At 38.2% G+C, this 19168-nt stretch overlaps 1 protein-coding gene across 4 annotated transcripts in view; it reads right to left on the bottom strand.

The window, feature by feature from the left end:
* LOC122809309 (guanylate-binding protein 1-like) overlaps positions 1-19168 on the bottom strand; it is a 713173-nt gene that overhangs the window by 170204 nt on the left and 523801 nt on the right. For all 4 annotated transcript variants that reach the window (XM_044080701.1, XM_044080704.1, XM_044080703.1 and 1 more), the window contains one exon: positions 3226-3471. In XM_044080701.1, coding sequence (XP_043936636.1) covers positions 3226-3471 — 246 coding nt within the window. The remainder of the gene's footprint in view (positions 1-3225; positions 3472-19168) is intronic.

Here is a 19168-nt window from a genome sequence, read left to right as displayed (position 1 = left end):
CCCAATTCCTCCAAGCTACATGCTCTTGGGACCTAAACCTTGTCACCACAATAAACAGAACATGCTGGAGGGATAGATTCCTGTCCCAGAGACTTCCCATACTCTGGAACAGGCTACCCATCTATGTCAAGGAAAGTCCTTCATTAACACTCCAAGAAAAATCTTGATAAGTGGATGGGAAATAGGAAATATACCCCGGGGGATCACTTCTGTGTCTCTGCTCAACAGTAGCACAGGAAAATAACTTTCTTGGGTGGCGTAAGCCAGGGAGACTTGTTGGCTAGGCTTACATAGGCCCTTGGGCCGATTGCCTAGTACCTACCTATGGACCTATGACTACATGGATTCAAAAGCATGTACCAATGAATTTGGTGGAGTAATAAACGAGCTAGGCTTTTTAAAAACAGTCTGCTGTATCTCATTTCCATTAAACATCATTTTAAGAGTCAAGTCTCTACAGAATTTCTTGATATCAAAAATTACATCAGTGACATTAGAATACCTACTAGGTATAAATGAAAGTCCCTTCCGAAGCATGTTCAGTTCATCTGTATATAACTCATAATGCGATAAATTCCAAACTAGGTTTTCTTGTTGTGGAAGAACGCCTTCTTGGAGTTGCCCGACCCAGCTGTCTGCCCCTCGAACTTACATTTGTGCCGGCTCCGGCTCCTTCCTCTTGTGTGCTGCTCTATGTTCATTTCCCTTACCAGTAAAGGGAAACAAAGTTTGTGTTGAAATAAAGGGTAGACAGTATCCCCTCTCTATTGTGAGCTACTTCGCTCACTTGCTTCGAAGGATTGATGAGCCTGCGCTATGGCAGAAATGTTTTCAGTCTTGCTCCTGCTAAATTATCTCTCTCCAGTTGCTGCTGTTCAATGACTTGTACACATTTTGTCCCCACCATAACCGGGTATTTACTTACATTCCCCTGTGATAGAGAAGCTATCAGATGGTGCACAGAGTCTGTCTCGATATATACTGAAAAGACTCTAAGGCCCATTTTGAATAACATAAGTCAGATATTGAGGGATACAGAGCATTTCCTACAAGATCTTTTCGACTTCATGTCTGAGCAGGATTCTGGGAAAAGCTATACACTCATAACAATGGACGTGGTAACACTGTTTAGGTGATACCCAATCATTTAGATATAAGATAGTGTTGAAAAGTTTTTGAGAGTATACTCAAACAACAGTGAAAGTCAGATTAGACTCATAAGAGAACTTTTGGAAATAGTTCTGTATAACAATGTATTTCTATTTGGGAAAGACCTTTACTTACAGAACAATGGCGTAGCCATGTGCACATCTTGTGCCAACAGCTACGCCAATGTAATGATGGTAAAGTGGGAATCTGAGCATGTATTACAAGGTCTATTAGTGAACACATTTGGTTTTTCAGAAGATTTGTGGATGATCTTTTTATTGTTTGGGGTGGGACCAGTGATGAGCTGATGGAATTCATATGTTATGTAAATCATAGCATGACTTTTTTTAAATTTACCCACTCGTACTCAGATGAAACAATATATTTTTTTGGATACCACAGTGTGTAGAGATGAAAATAATAGGATTTATACTAAACATAGAAAAGCTTATGCACATCACCTCCTGTCATATGACAGCATGCATCCCCCTTACATTTTTAAAAATGTTGTGAAAAAACACGTTTTCAGAGCCTCCAGACTAAATGTCAGAGATTCTGATTTTAAAATGTGTACTGAGGTTATAAGGGAGGAACTTTTGGACAGGCGGTATGAAGAAAGCATGGTACAAGGTAACATTAATGAAGTAGCCATGCTGAGAGACAGTAGCTCAACCATACTTTTCCAAACAGAAAGAGGTAACAAGGAGTAACAAGTGTCAGGACTCTAAGGGTATCCTTATGTTACTCTTCGGATGTGAATAAATATATGGACATCATCAGAAAAAACTGGGGGATTTTGATATCTTATAAAGCTATACTTACCATTGTAGACCCAGAGCCCAGATTTTTATTTAGGAATAATCTGTCACTTAAAAGACAGTTGTGTTATTCCAGAAGTAGGCCTGAAGGCATAGGACAAGTAGGCACAGTTCCATGTGGACATTGTAAATTTTGTAATGTGATAGACACAAGCTCAGAATTTTTATCCCTGGATGATAGTGAGCTGTATAAGTTTAATATATATGCCACTTGTGACACCAAGCATGTAGTATATTTTGCATGGTGCCGGAAGTGTAAGAAATTTTATGTAGGGAAGACCGACAGACCTTTAAAGGATTGAATTAGGGAACATATGTATCATATAAGCAGAAATGACAGAATCAATGCATTGTCAAAACATATATGTGACACAGACATAGAACATACTTTCATGTTTCTTATTATAGGAAGAATACATGAGAATGCCAGGGGAGGTGATATACGCAATGCAACAGAGTGTCTTGAAGCTAAATGGATAGTTAAGTTGAAGGCAGACTCTGGACATGGTCTGAATGACCATGTTCCCTTAAAGTCAATGATGAAAAAGAGACCTCTCTTTAGGTAAATCTGTTTACACATATAAAGAATATTTATAATATTCATGGTTTTATATTTGTTCTTAAATAAGTCTATTTCTGTCTATACTGCACTCTATTTTTTGTATAAGTGAAGTCTGTTTTTATTGTGTTGAAATATGAAATATAGCTTTAAATGTGTGGATTAGAAAAAGATTTTTACGTCAGGTGATATTTTCATGTCATGTGAGTAATTTGAATCCACCTATAAAATGGTGATATGGATTGTATTAGCATCTGGTGAAGTAGGATACATACCTACGAAAGCGCTCATGTGGATGTAATTTTATGTGGTCTTTTCTACATTAAAGATTTTTATATTGGAATTTACAGCCTCTTTTGGGTCCTTCTTGGCTTTATACAGCTTTGGACTATTTTGTTTGTTTGGACCTAAAAGTCTACAATTGGTGGTAGTGTTTTTTTCTATTTTTAGTATAAAAAGATAACACGGATTAAAAAAAAAGTAAAGCAGTTAAGTACAGCTGAAATGTAATTTAGGCATTTACAGAATTAATCGTAATTTTACATTGTTCTGTTCTTCGAGAAATGAAATACTCTCCAAGTTAAGTAAAGAGACACAAATCATATCATTAAAGAAAAATCTATATTTCTACATTCTTCTGTGCTTCAAAATATCAAAAAGTACTCCAGTATGGAGCTGAAAAATAAGATAATCACTCACATGTTCCTGTCACAATGTGGCCACCCTTTAATGTTTTGGTTTGGGCAGTATTAAAAATATGTTGACAAAATTTTTCAGCATGCCTCACAAATGTTGCTTCTAATTCATCTTCTGTAAGCTCCTCTAACTTCCGTAGTTTCTCTGCTGTAGAAGCAGGGCGTTCAAAAACAAAACACTTCCGACTAGGGAAATAGTTCCTGATACACTCTCTTGGCATGTTGTAAGCCCGTACTTCTTTACTATTACCTGGAAATGATGAAAACAGAAAAAATACATAAACAGCTCTCTAAGTGAGGATTCTGAAATCAATATAAAGTGCCAAGTACACATGGCTGAAAGAAGTTTGTAAGCACTATTTCAACTACAATTTGTGATGTGCCCTAACCACTGCAAATATTACACCCTTTGTGCTAACAAGACCTAATGTTAAAGGTAACTGTTACACAAACATCACTGCAAACATCTGTACCTAGGTGTTTTCAAGGAAAGTACAGTTGTGTAAGGGCACTTACCATAACAGCAGAAGTTCGATTAAATCACTGCTGCAGTAGCCTTAGCTACATGGTTATATCTTGCCAGGAGACATATCATCACATCGATCTGTTCTGACTGAGATCACTGGGGATCAGGAAATTTGCCCTTTCCAATCTCAGAGCTGGTATATATAATTAGTGGTGGGGGTCGACAGCCTGCACTTTCAACGAGTTGACATTTGACAATGTGGCCATTCGACAATATAACATAGGCCCATATTCAAGGACTCTTCTACCTAGTTTCTAGTTTCACAGACTGGTTCAGTCTCTGTGAATGTTATTCTGATATAAATAGCATGCCACTGACCACAGTATAGGACACATGCTCAAGAACTCTGTTATGTCAGGATGTATTTAGGACCACAATGCAGTATTTTATGCAAATCATGTTCAGGTGACAAAACTTCTCAACTATGCAGGCTTATTAAATGTCTGCTTCTGGGACCACCATTTTTTCTGCATTTTAGGTTTCAAAGGCAGTCAAACATCAAACTGAGGATTCCTGACATACATATTTCTGCTGAATATAAACCTATCATCATCATCTTCTGGGTAATTCAATAACTGAACCAAAACTAACAACCTTCTTTCTATTATTGTTCCCTTAATTTTGCTTCGGCCTTTGGAGGAAGAAAAAGTCCACATATTTCACTAGATTATGCTATTAGATGAAGCATAAACACAGTAACTGCATGACAAATTCAATTTCTTATGTGCAAATTCCACTCTGATGAAACAAGATCCATTGTCAGAGACTACTGTTTCTGCATACCAAAATAAAACTTCATCTCTGTTTTTTTAATGGTCACATGCAAAGCAACAAAATTAATTGCATATACATCTATTTAATTTAAATCAGCATCTATCCATAACACCCTTTTCCCATTTTCACATACAGGGCTGGGGTGCCAAATCAGCAGTGGCCATCTTCTACGAACAATGTTCACACCACCAGGCAAAAAGCAATGCCACATCTATTAAAACCAGAAATTGTTTCAAAGAATGAATCAGTAGGGTCAACATGAAAACTAGCCTATGGCATCACAGGTCATTCCCAGAGATGCAAAGGTAAATTTGCTAGTGATATACTGTTTGCTTGATATTTAATTATTTCTCCATATCTTGAGCAATGTCAGGTAGCAGTACATACGATATTGCCAAACGTCACTGTGGCACAACAATTACAATTCTAGACTTCCACGACATAATCAATTTCTGATGTGTAATACTAGCATTCTACAACAGCATGGCAAAAACTCTGGCTCAGTAATTGTACAGCACCCTTTTAAGGCATGTTCATACTTTTGGGACACTGACATCTCTGGCAACCCAGTATTTAATTTGTTCATGGACACTACAGCAGAATGTCCGAGTCAGAAGCTTTTCTGAAACAGATAGCCTACTTACTGTATCAGCCTTAGCATGATACTTTCCATTTTGTAAAAGCTAGGTCTGGATGTCTGGCATGAGTAGGAACACAAGTACTAGTCAGGACTCCTTTTAATATACCCATTTCTTCTTTAAATACACTTTCAACTTTCTTAAGTATCTTCTCAGTAGCTTTACTTTCAGAATGTACGTGCTTTGTTTCCTCCTCATAAAAATTAACTTTACTTACCTAGCTTCAAACCAGGCCCAATATCTTTGACTTGTATCAAAGATAATGTTAGTATGTCATCCTTTTAAGCAACTTTCACATGAACACCAGTCATTGCTTTTATATATTTTCCTCTAAAAGAAAAAGTTTTCAATAAAATATCATTGGGATGCTGAACTATGTTACTAATTTTCTCTAATATTCTGTTTACTTATTAGGGTGTTACTGGTCAGAGGGGTTTCTTCTACACTCATAGCCTGTCTTCTGTTTCCATTCGTACCATGAATTTGTCACCTTTTGCACAATATGCAAGGCAAATGCTTGCTTTAGCACCTTCCTCCTTAACACAAACATGCAAGTTACCAATGTTAACTTTTCTTTCAGGTTTTAGATTCTTCTGAATACTACATCAGGTATAGAACCTCCTGCTGTGTGTCCACTTATACATATTCTCTGGTTAAATCTGCATATCAAGAAGCTGTGTGCTGTTTACCTAAGCACTTTGAACAGGCTTTAGCACTACTTCAATTGATATTCTTGGGAATCATCCAGATAGTGTTTGTTTGTCTTTTCGGCTTTTCCCAGTTAAGGGTCGCCACAGCGGACCTCCGGTCCTCTAATGATTGGCAGTAGATTTTTATGGTGCCGAGTTGCCAGCCCGACGCCCAACCTTCAGCGAAGGCATGCCCATTTATGCATGTCTTTTGTAGGACACGTAATCATGGGGAGGGACATGCAGACTGCACACAGAAGGCGCTCTAGCCAAGAATCGAACAGGAGAACCTCTTGCTGTGAGGCAACAATGCTACCACTGTACCACCATGGCTTACAACCATCCAGATAGTGTGCTGTTCTTTTAATCAAGTACATACTGGTGCCAGCTCTTTAACTTTGAAATCTTGTGCATTTTTTTGTACTGCTTCCATTGCCAAAATAATACACACAGCAATTTCTAATGTCAGTTTTTTTACCTAATAATAACCTGATTTGTGCATGTTTCTCATTTATTCCATTCATAATTCTTAAGCATCTATTGTAAAGGTGTTATAGTCTAGGTATAATTTTCTCAGCTTAGCTATATACTCAAATATGGCTTTACTACCAGCTCCTGTTTATTCTACGCCGTACTAGGTTTAGGTTACTAGCTCCATGTATGCCTTTTTACTTAGTTTGGTAGATACCAAGAGCTCTTCAGTAAACTGTCGATTTCAGTTTCATAACTACAAGAAAACTTAATTCTTGTTTTTACTTTTATATCATTAACAATACAAAAAAGTCCAATTTTTTCACAGTAATTCTCATAGGTCTGGATTTTCAGATTTGATGTAGCCAAGGCAACTATTGTTGAATTCTACTGTTTCCCACTCCTCAGTCTGATGCAAGTGTTACAGTCTTTAAATCTTGAGGCCTTGTTGCCCATTAAACTGAAAGTGTTACATAACTGGCATACTGTTCACACAAGTAGTTAACAACATTAATACCAAACTGAAATGTTAAGATAAAAGCAGCAGTGGCAACAAAAAAAAAAAAAAAAAAAAAAACACAATAACAATGGATTAGTAGTTTAATAAAAATGTGTGCCAAACAAAATAACCATATACTATCCAAAACACAACAGTCACTTATGCAGACATTAAACTTGTAGGCCTTAACTCTGGTACAATACTTGCCGCTTTCTATTTATCTACTATGGATTTTGATAATTTTACTACAGGTATCTTATTTTTTATTCAGTTTACTTAAATCATAATGTCACCACCGGACCTTATCAAGGTTAACCCATGTGCACTTTAATTTTTATGTGGAAGCATACCAGTGTAGAACAGAGTTTTGTGGTCTACTACTGTAGTGACTTAATTAAAAATATATTGCATTGATTTGCTATGATCTTCCTGCAGGACTCCAATACCATCTTAAAATCTGTGTCCCAGTGGCCTAAAGGGCACTATGTTTCCTTTACAAATGATTCCAACATTAATAACTAAATTGTCTGGCGTCTCCTTTCTCTTCATGAGTTCTGTTACTCCATGAGTTATTAAAGAGACTAGTTGTCTGCGTTACTCATTCTGCACAGAGTGCTTTCTGTATTCTAGGATCCACACCTCATTAGTCTGTTCACCTTCAGCATTGAGAGTCCATTCAAAACCCACTCATGTATAAATGGATTGGTATCACCCTTCCCCTGTACTATCAAGAATCATCCGGTTTAGATGCTACTTCAACTTCATTTGTAAAAAATATATTCAGAATTACTGCTTTCTTACAGTTACTTTTTTTAAAACACCTTTATTATCTCTTAAGACATATGCAAACATACACTAAGAAAAGAAGAAAAAACATTTTAACATGTTTCCATTTAAATACAATATGCATCACATATACTTAATTTGCTACTATCATCAGTTCAACATTACAAAAAAAATGTTGAATTCTTGCCTTCCCATAAACCTCACTCCTCCTGAACATTAGTCTATATATACAGTTTCCACCAATTTCCATTTATTTCCATGTAATTTACGCCCTCCCTTTTCTAAAGATCCCTCTTCCAGTTCTTTTACCTCTTTCATAATATTCCATATCTCAAAAAACAGCTGGTGTAGGCTTAGACTTCCATTTTTTAGTAACTGCATTTTGGCAGCTAACAGAATTAAACATAATGAGACCTTACTATGTCTAGGCAATTCTGATTCTGTATCCTAGGTCAAAATAATAATTCCTCTACATACAGCCATTTGCTCGCCCAATATTTCTGACAGAGTACTCTGTGTGGAATTTTGAAAACCTGCCAACTCATTACACCCCCAAACATATGTACCCAGTTACGTCTTTCTTCTCCATCACACCTCCAACATTTGCTTTCTACCTGAAGAGAAATTCTTTGAAGTCTGCTTGGGGTATAAAGATACTTATGTAAATGCTTCCAAGCAAAGATCCTAAACCTTCTGGACTTGTTTGCATACTTGGGAGCCATACGGATTCGTATCACTTCATTGAGAGACCATTTCACTGAAACCCATTTCACTGAGACCAAATTACCTAAATTTCATTTCACTAAAAGTTAATTTCACCTAAAACTCATTTCACTGACAAGTAGTACTCTAAGGCAAGTCAATGTGGGGGGCACATTTGGTTTATATTGTTTGGTTTTGCTTTACATTATTTGGTAAAACTGAACTAGGTGGGGGCTACACCCCCCACACCCCTCCAATGTGGGGGGCTGTACCTCCCACATCCCCCCTAACTATATATACTAACACCAGGATCACACTACAGTGGGGAAAAGGACATACACCTTTGACTTGCCTTAGAGTACTACTCGTCAGTGAAATGAGTTTTAGGTGAAATGAACTTTAGGTGATTTGGTCTCAGTGAAATGGTCTTTCAATGAAGTGATACGAATGTGAGTCATACATATGCCTTATTATTGTTTTCTTGTAAATTGCTTTTCCAGTCTCTCTTCCCAATCTTTTCTAACCTTGTCCGATCGATTCTTATAGTTATTTATTTATTACATTTGTTAACCGGGTATGTCCGACTGGGCCAGGGGCCCATTTTCAGCAGAGACCTGGGGAGAAAAGCTCCACAGTAGTGCACTGCAACAAACAAGCCTGAATACAATAGAATCAATAGTACAGTGTAATTGTAGTAGAATAACAAGCAATAATACAAAGCAAGCATGCATGCATGCATGCATGTTATCATGCAATGTTTTATATGCCCTAGTAATTATCCCTTTTTTTCGCAGCTGCTTCTGTTCTAGATTTATCTAAAAACTCTATCACAACAGGTCTTTCACTTAAAATTTCCCTATTCTTTTGTCTTTGCCTGTACTATGAGATCAAGCCCTACAGGGAAGGCAGTTTTTAGCCAAATGTCTTCTTGGAATCATCCTGCTCTGTTACCTTTTCTGCTAGAGTTATTTGCTCCCAATATCTTGGTTCCTTTGCTAGGTTTCTCCAGTAAATTCCAGCCCCCGCATGCCTATTGCCTCCCTATTGGCAAAATCTCCTTTTGCCATTCTCATATTGACTTAATTCTTAGAATACATTCTGCTACGTTATGAACATATTAATCTGTATGGTCACTATTCTCCTTAAGGATATGAATCCAAATTCCCACTCTCTTGTTTCTTGAACTTCCCCTTTGCTTCATCATCATGTCTTTCCATATTGAATTATAACATTTTGCTTGTGTTATGTACATGAGACTAAACTGTGTAGCTCTAAAATATCCCGTCAAATCAGGTAAACCTAAACAACTTTTTCTAGTGGAAGGATCAACTTATTCCACTTAACTCTTGCTCTCTTTTCCTCTCAGACTAATTCTTTCAATTCTTTATTATTGTCCACAACTTATACTTGGTTGATAAAAGTATGCCTGACCTGAATACAGAGACTAAACGGACTAAACATTTTCACTGCTTCTATCTTACTATACATATCCATAAAATAAGAGTTTCCAGGTTCTAAACATTTGTATAACCTTTTAGTCTCTTACCAGATGTCCTTAGCTGCTATAACAGAAACCTTTTCAATCCATACTCCTAAACACATCATCTTATCATGTCCCCATAAATATGGGTATTGGTGAACCAATTTGTGTGAGGCTACATTAACTTACAGCTACAGCCTTTGTTTTATCTTCATTACTTTTATATCTTGAAAAGACTTGAAACTGTCTCAAAATGTTTCACAACAGTGAGATGTCCTTTCTGGATTTATCAGGTACAAAATAAATAATATCATCTGTAAATAAACCAAACTTTTCTTGAATACCATACCAATTGCATCTTTGTATTTATGAATCCCTTATTTTCTTGGCCAGCGATTCTAAATATAAATCAAATAACAAAGGGGAAAGAGGATATCCCTGCTTGGTTCCCTCTGTTCAAACACAGCCTGAGAAGAACACTCCCACTTTAATTATTGCCTCTGATCCTTTGTATATCCTTCTAATTAACCTTATCATTGTACCAGGGAATGCAAATGCTTCCAATGCCCTACTCATACAATCACAGCTTACTCTGTCAAACGCTTTCTCTGCATCAAGACCCACCAACAACAGAGAGATTTTCTTACATTCTGCATCCCTGTGGGACATCATTTTTCTATTAATGTTGACAGATGTTTGCCTCCCCTCCACAAGACCACACTGATCTACATTTATCAATTTTGGCAACACTTTTGCCATTCTTTTAGCTAGTATAGACACAAACACTTTATAACTCTGATTTAAAATTGAAATAGATGTATATGAGGCTGGGTCAAGTGCCTTAGCCATCTTTAGATAAAACAGTCACCACAGTTTTCTTCCGTGATGTTGGTGCTTTCCCTCCTTTTAAAGTACTGATAAACAAAATCTTCCCAGATCTTTATCACTTTCTTTACTCCTAATTTCCAAACTTCCATGGGAATTCCATCTGTTCCTAGAGACGTTCCTGAAGACTGATGATAACATCACTGTTTTTATCTCATCATCCCCTATCTTAACTGTTTGTTGTTGAGCCTTGTCTACCTATAACCCTGGCATAATTAAGTCTTTCATAAATATTTCCATTTGTACTCTTTCTTGACTTCCATATTTCTCTGCTTTACGCAAATCTTCACAACATTTTCAGAATATCTCTAAAACCTCTAGAGGATCTCCAGTTATTTTTCTTGTTACAGGTTCCCTAAGTCTGGTGACAGCCCTTTCAATATTCTGTTGCATAAGTCATTGTGCTAAAAGTCTTTGAGCTCTGGAGTTATCAAAAATAGTTGCTTTAGTGCAATCTTTCTAAATCAGACACATTATCCAGATACTCCCTTATTTTCTCTTTAGCACTCTGCATTTCCTACTCCTCTTGCTCTGTGAGATTCCCCTTGTTCTGCAGTAGGTTAACCCTTGTCAGCTCCTCTAAGTAATTTCTATTGCTTTTAACATATCTCTTTCACTTTTATTTCAACCCTGTTTTTAAACTCCATCTTCATTTTATCCCAGCCAATAACCATAACTTCTGAAGATATTTCCATCCTCCCTAATAACTCTCAAATAATTTCCACTACTCATTGCTTAAATTCCTCTCTTTTTAACAGATAGGTGGGTAAGTGCCAATGTCTTATTTTTACTTTATTAACCTGCATTTTTATCTTAGGTTTTACTGGTACATGATCAGAAATAGTTAACTGATGTGTGTTAAAGCTTTCAATTAAATGCAAGTGTTCCTGTGAAATATAATTTCTGTTAAATCTACCCAGTTACTGTACCTTGGGGAATAATATGTCATTTTCTTCCCTGAGTTCCTGCTACTGAATGCAGTCATCTCAACTCCACTGTATATTTGCCAGTGGAAAACAGACAAGCTAATATCTTTGCAGTAGTAAGAAGTTTAGCATTTTTATGGCTTTCATAATTTTGTCTTATTTTTAAAGCCTACACGCTTACAAAAACACCTGTTTACAGCTTAAGCCAAAGGTAGTAATCTAGAGATTCACCCATGTAAACTAAAATAGAAACTATCCCAATTTCAATATAATCAGTGCACTTTCACACTCCACCCCCACCCCAGCAGCCCAAGATCACAACATATAAACATTAAACTTTCTTTTGCCCAGCCTTTTTTCTCTTGTTAGACTGTAAAACACATTTCTTACATCTAAAAAAGTACACTTGTTTACTTTAGTATCTTGGTCACTGAAAAAGCCCCCCCCCCCCCACATACACACACACATTTAAAATAACTCTGACTACACACTACACAAAACTTTTTTACTGTATATAACATGCAGCTTATATTATGAAATGTTTTATACAAATACTAACAAGACCAAAAATTGTTTTACTTACAGTTACTTCCCCCTTTTAGTGTCCTTCTAAACATTAATGATATAAAGTGGGGTATATAATTTACAGTCCACCCACAAGTTTAACAAAGTCAACAAAATTCCAGTGTTTTTCAGCCACTTTTTTTTGCAAACCATATTTCACAAATGTGATAACATGCTTTATAGTCTTCCATTTATTCACTAATTTCAGAGTTGATTGTCTTCTTCCTGTCCATCTCCATCTCCCAACATCAGACTCTAGTTCAAGTCCAAGGTACTACTGATTCTTCTAGTCAACTCATGTTTATTTTCTGTCTCTCGAGCATTTCCTTTGGAACACTGGAAAAGGTTTCTCCATGAACTTTCAGAAGAATGAGAAGCAGAGTCCCATTCTACTTGCCGACTCACGTTTTGTTGGATAGACTTTTTTATTTTCCTTCTTAGCCTGTTCAGCATGAAAAAATGACTTTGATCCTCCAGGAAAAAAACACTTTGAAGACAGCTGGATACAGCAGCTTGAATTTCACACCTGTCTCTTGATATTTCTTGATTGCTGGGATAAATTTGCTTCTCTTCTGCTTGGAGTGCAGTGAATAATTATTTTTCTGCAAACACTTTGGTGTCTCCAGTTTTTAATACCTTGAGCTTCTGCCACAATTTTGTCAGAATCAACGATTTCTGCTGGCATGATTGCATATAAGAGCTTGTGGCTGCTTTCTCATGGCCAGGTTTGGAGCATACACTTGATGTAACCTTTCAAATAACAGTCTACTGTGGAACACCAGTCCAGTTGTTTATTTATACTTTCATAAAATTAATACAACCTGTTCCTTCCAAGGTACAGCAGAAAATCTCAGGTTTTCTCTATGCACTCTGTCTCCTAACTCTATATTTTTTAAACAGCTTTTTCTTTATGAGAGTAAAAACCTTTTGATCTGAAGGAATACCTTGAGCTTCTGCCACAATTTTGTCAGAATCAACTATTTCTGCTGGTATGATCCAGAGAGCACCTCTGCATTACCAGGCTATAATTCATACAACACCTTTCGGCCACCTAACCCGGAACAAAGCACTAAAGGTGGAGGCATGTCCATATTCATTAAGGATATCCACACCTCCAGGCTAGTTGCACAGCATAATGCATCCAAGATTATCCAGGTGCAACTAACTTTGGGCAAGACCACAATCCAAACTGTAGCTTGCTACAGACCCCCCACCATGCCCCAGGATTCCCACTCCTCATTTCTTGATACACTGGAAAGTATTAGGGTACAATCTAACACCCTAACAATGGGCAATTTCAACTACTCCACCATTAACTGGGAAAACTACTCATGTACCAACTCTTTTGCTCAACATTTTCTAGAATTCATAAATTCCAACACATTGGATCAACTTATTCACAGCCCCACCAGGGGCAGCAATATCCGAGACGTGGTCATTGCCAACATGGGCAATCAGTGTTCCACATCAGAGGTCAATTCCTCGTTGGTTAGATCCAACCACAAGCTAATCACCCTAGACATTCACATCCCACCCCCCACTCCCAATTAGGGAAACAACTGTAAAAAACTTCTCCAAAGCCAACTTCACACTTCTTAAGACAGAAGTGGCAAACTTCATGACACCCGTGCAGACAGACAATAGAGGTATGACTGCTGAATTCTACACAAATGCACTTTATAAGCACCTACACAAGTGCATGGATCATGCTATCCCTAATACAACCACAATGCTATCCTCCAAAAAAAGGAAACCAATCTGGTGGTCCTCTGCCATAAACAAACTCTACAACAGAAGACAGAAACTGTTGCAAAAAAAGAGTACAATCCCATGACAGGAGGAACTCCCTAGTCAACCTCAGTAAGAAGCTGAGATCCCTCATAAAATCCTCCAAAGCTAGTTACGAAAACAAAATTGCCACTGACTCTAAAGACAACCACAAAGCATTCTATCTGCTCTGAGTTACAGCACAATGGCACTAAATATACAGAACCAACTGATATTGTCAACATCCTGGCAGATAGGTTCAGTGCTAACTTTACCCCCACTCTCACCCCCTAGAGGGCCCATCTCTATACCAGAAGAATGCAAAGTTCCTGTAATCATGGCTGCACAGGTAAAAAACACACTCTCCAAAGCCAAGAACACAGCATCCATGGGACCTGACAATATCCCAGGCTGCGTTCTACACGAACTACAGAATGAACTGGCACCCTAAGTACCATGTTCAATCACAGCCTCACCTCAGGCTTTGTGCCCACTGAATGGTGCACTGCAACGGTTATCCCACTCCACAAAGGGGGAGCCACGATGGACCACGGGAACTACCGGCCCATTAGCCTGACGAGCCTGGTCTGCAAGGCCATGGATCGTATCATCATGGAATTCATAAACAAAGACATTGTAATCGCCAAACTCTGGACCCTACCAAGTTCGGATTTGTAAAAGGCAGAGCATGTCTCCTACACCTGATTGACTTCTTTGAAGCAGTCACCAAAGACATAGATGAGGGTAAGGTGGTTCACACAGCTTATCTAGATCTCGCCAAGGCTTTCGACACCATCCCCCACTCTGGAATTATAGATAAGCTCACTAAACTAGGTATAAACCTCTATGTCATAAGATGGATTGCCAACTGGCTCATGGACAGAACCCACACTGTGAAAGTAGCAGACTCCAAATCCGACTTCAGACCAGTGACAAGTGGAGTACCACAGGGTTCAGTCCTGGGTCCTCTTCTGTTTGGTATCTATTTCTCTGAAGTACAGGCTAACACAGAAGATGTTTGGCTAACAAAGTTTGCAGATGACTGTAAACTAGGAGCCATAATCAAAACTCCTAACGAAGTGGACATACTACAAAAGGGCCTCACTGAGACAGATGCCTGGTGTCAAAGCCATGGCCTGAAGCTCAATGCCAAAAAGTGTATTGTCATCCCCTTTGGTAAAAACTCTGTAACCATGAACTACCACATAGCTGATAGTCTACTTAACGCCAAAAATGTGATGAGACCTTGGGACACAGGTGGACAGTAGTCTCTCCTTTGATAATCACATTGCCACAGTGGTCAGGAAATCCTTCTACATGGCTCACCTCATCACAAAAGGTTTCTCATCCAGAAAAAAAGAGGTAATTGTTCCCCTCTACTCATCACTCATTAGACCCATTATAGAGTACAATGCCCCTTTTGGTATGTACCTCACAAGACATCTGCAACAACTGGAAAGGCCACAGAAATACCTGACAAAGAGGATTACTGGCCTCAAAAAGATGCCCTATGCAGACCGTCTCAAAAAACTCCAGCTTTACTCCATCGCATATCGCCTACTCAGAGGCGATCTCTGCCTAACATACAAAGCTATGTCAAACCCAGAGCTGTTGGACATGCTCCACTTAAAGAAATCCCAATCCTTCTGAGCTACACGCTCTAGGGACCTAAACCTTGTCACCACAATAAACAGAACATGCTGGAGGGATAGATTCCTTTCCCAGAGACGTCCCATACTCTGGAACAGACTATCTACTTACGTCAAACAGGGCTCCTCATTAGTACTCTTCAAGAAAAATCTTGATGACTGGATGGGAAGTAGGAAATTCACCCCGGGGATCACTTCCGTGGCTCTGCTCGACAGGGGCACAGGAAAATAATTTTCTTGGGTGGCGAAAGCCATGGTACATTTTTGGCTAGGCTTATACAGGCCCTAGGGCCAATAGCCTAGTACCTACCTATGAACTTATGAACCTATAAGAGCTTGTGTGGTTACAGTGTACTCTAACCTTTCAGCAGTCAGCACCAGTACCAGCTTTTTCTTTATGTCACTCTCTGATTTTTGCAGTTTTATCACTTCATCTGAATGGCAAGTTAAAACTTCTTCTGTGTTTTCCTGCCTTTTGCTGTTTGAATTGATATATTCATTCAATGTTTTATTTATTTTAATTACCTCAGAGCAAACTTGATTTGTATTTTCCTCTAAAGTCCTTCACAGACAGTGTTTTCTCTTCACCTTTTGGTTGATTTTCTTTCAGGCTTCCCCGATGTTTTTTGCTGGCATACAGGCAGTGTATGTACTAGCCAGTAACTAAATTTTACCAAATAAAATATTTTCAATGGTACTCCCTTTTCTCAACTTCCGTTTTCACACTGGGAGAGCTGACATTATGCTGTTAATCAGCATGCAGTCATCTTGGAAGTTCTCTTATAGGCATAACTTATTTTCCCATGCCTGCCTGTTTTAATTACCATTTCTGCCAGAGTTTGCCCCATTTCCCTTAGTATTGCTTTTAATATCTTGACTCCCTTACTTGTGTTCTTCTTCTATGTTACCTGACAATGTTTTTTTTACTCCTGCCCACTGTGTACTTCTTGTACTCCCTTAAAGCTATTGTCTTTTAAACCACATCATCTGATAGTAACTTCTTCCATCGTGCGGATTTGCTTTACAGAAAAGTTTGTTCCTGCACTGATGGCAGCACTGATCCTCCACAGGACGCACACGTGCACACAGTATTTTTCTTTCTTCTTTGAAGCATTTCCATCTCATCAGAGTCAGTCCACATAAAAATCCACACTTCTACTTTGGTGCGACTTGACTCTGTAGCTACATTTATTGTGAACCATGCTGCTTAATAGTCGCTTCTTTCTAGGTGTAAAACAACTTATGTACATGTGATCTTTATTCCATCCCTGTTTAACAGTCACAAATCTAATGTATTTTCCCTTATGGGTGGGTTCTAGCCTGATCCATTTAAAGTATATAGTATTAGTGCTACTTAGTGCAGCTGTCACACAAGTACTATAGTATTACTGCTACTCAGTGCAGTTGTCACACGAGTACTACAGTATTACTGCTACTCACTGCAGCTGTCACACAAGTGCTTCTGATAAACTGAGGCCCAGTCATTTATGCTGTTATCAATAGCTCACCTTTTTCCTGCTGTACTTTACTACTTATCTGATTGCCTGTTTTCTTTTCATGATTCATGTGCACTGGACTGGACTTTAACTTATTCACTCCAATGGACCTCAGGAAGTTTGCACTGTAACTTCCAATGGGCGGAGCCTAGGCTTTTTGACAGCATCAAATTATGTCCACAGATTTCAAACAAATATTCATATCTCAGGAACCATAGGGATTATGAAAGAAGTATAAATGGAAAACTCTTCAGCACAAACTATTTTTATAACAATAGCATTCTTTAGATTCTGGGTCTTAAACTGAAGTTTACAAGTCACAGTAAACACAGTAACTATTACATTTGTAATATTTTATAAACAACTTATAATATCTTAGCAACCACAAGTTACATACATACTGTTAGGAGCATTTTATTCATCGAGTTGAGAGCTTTTATATGAGGCTAAGGAGTTCTCTCTGTGCTACGTGGTTGCTGAGACATTTAGAAAAATGTGACAATTATATCTAGCTATATAAATTCATATAATAAAAACAGTTAATATCTGTTTACCTGCACTAGACAGACGTCAAATATTAATGTAGTTGAGTTTGGTATTGTGTAAGCTTTAACATGAAATCTTTTAAAACCCCATACATAGCATGGTTTTGGAATTTTTGATGCAAATATGAACAAGCAATATTTGATGCCTAGAGGCGTCAGTAGGTGTTAACTGAAGATGCACCTGGAGGCATCACTCGGATGTAATGAGTTAATTGTTTTGTTCTTACAGCGACTCACAGTGACTCCTCTCCTCTTTGTCTGTAATGTTTACTGCCCTGATCCGTTCCGTTATATACAAACCTGCTCCTTCTCCAGTTCTACTCTTCTGCTCTTACTGTAAATGGAAAGTCCCATTATGCTGAAAAGCTACTTATGGGTCTCAGTGTATCATGTCTTTTAATGACAAAACAACTATGCAACATAAACAAATCCAGGACTTTGGTTCACTAGCTGCAATTCTTGTTTTTGTTCTCTCCCACCCTACTAGATTTCGGGGGTCAGGATGGATTTTGACATTCCTACTAACTTCTATGACATTATTTGCTAGATATCTTTTTTGCAGAGATTTGCTAAGATTTCCCTATGGAGTTGCTAAGCCCCTTAGCTAGTTTAAATGTTTAATACTGACACGGATATAACATATGACTGCTGATGCCTCACAGACAGGCGAAGATCATTACATAATATAAGCCTTTGTCTCCAGTTACAGTGAAGCCACCGCACACAGTTCTGTACTCGTTCCACCATACATTTCATCCTACTGTGCATAGCATACTTGCCTCAGCCATAGACGAAATAGGCTGCAACGCTGCAAATAACTACATTTATTCTTTAAGTCTACTCCCGGAGATGAGCTTCACTTCCTGCTCCCGCAGCTATTCATTTCTTAGTCATATAATTTTTTTCCTAGATGTTCAATGGTATCCAACTCCACTCCTATTATTCTGTGTTTGTTCTCTGCTCTTCCCCCAGCCACGGCACCAAGCAGGTTACATTTAATGTTTGTCTCCTCAGTCTCATTCCTAGTTCCATGCTTCTGATAACAGAATTCACTAAGAGAAGTTTCCATCTCCTGTAGGGAACCATGCCCTTCTAATATGGGTCTCTTATGTAAACACTCACAGCATCCTCTTTAGTCTGCTGTTGACTTCATACAAGAACCAGTCCATCTGAGTTCTTTTTAACCAGATAAACCACTTTGACATCTACTTCTTTTCATGGCTGACCTGGGAGCATTATTTGGTTAAATGACTCGCTGAAAGTCACATAACATGTAAACTAAGACAGAGATACCCAAACCCAACACTACAACATGTTGGTAGCTCATTTGCCGATCAATCATTCATTCATTCTCTGATGCCTTCTTTATCCTATTCCTACTCATATTCATGGGAGATCCCGAGCTTATTGTGACACATAATGAGCATAAGCAAAGAACTAATGCTGGATGGGATGCAAGTCCATCTCAGGAAGTGTACACACACACACACACACACACACACACACACACACACACTATACACTAACACAATTTAAAAAGTGGGAGGAAA

Source organism: Protopterus annectens, chromosome 8.part0 (assembly GCF_019279795.1).
Source record: "Protopterus annectens isolate FY-2018-M chromosome 8.part0, PAN1.0, whole genome shotgun sequence".
Taxonomy (NCBI): domain Eukaryota; kingdom Metazoa; phylum Chordata; order Ceratodontiformes; family Protopteridae; genus Protopterus; species Protopterus annectens.
The sequence above is the reverse complement of the archived record's forward strand: the minus strand, read 5'-3'. Positions and strand labels throughout refer to the sequence as shown.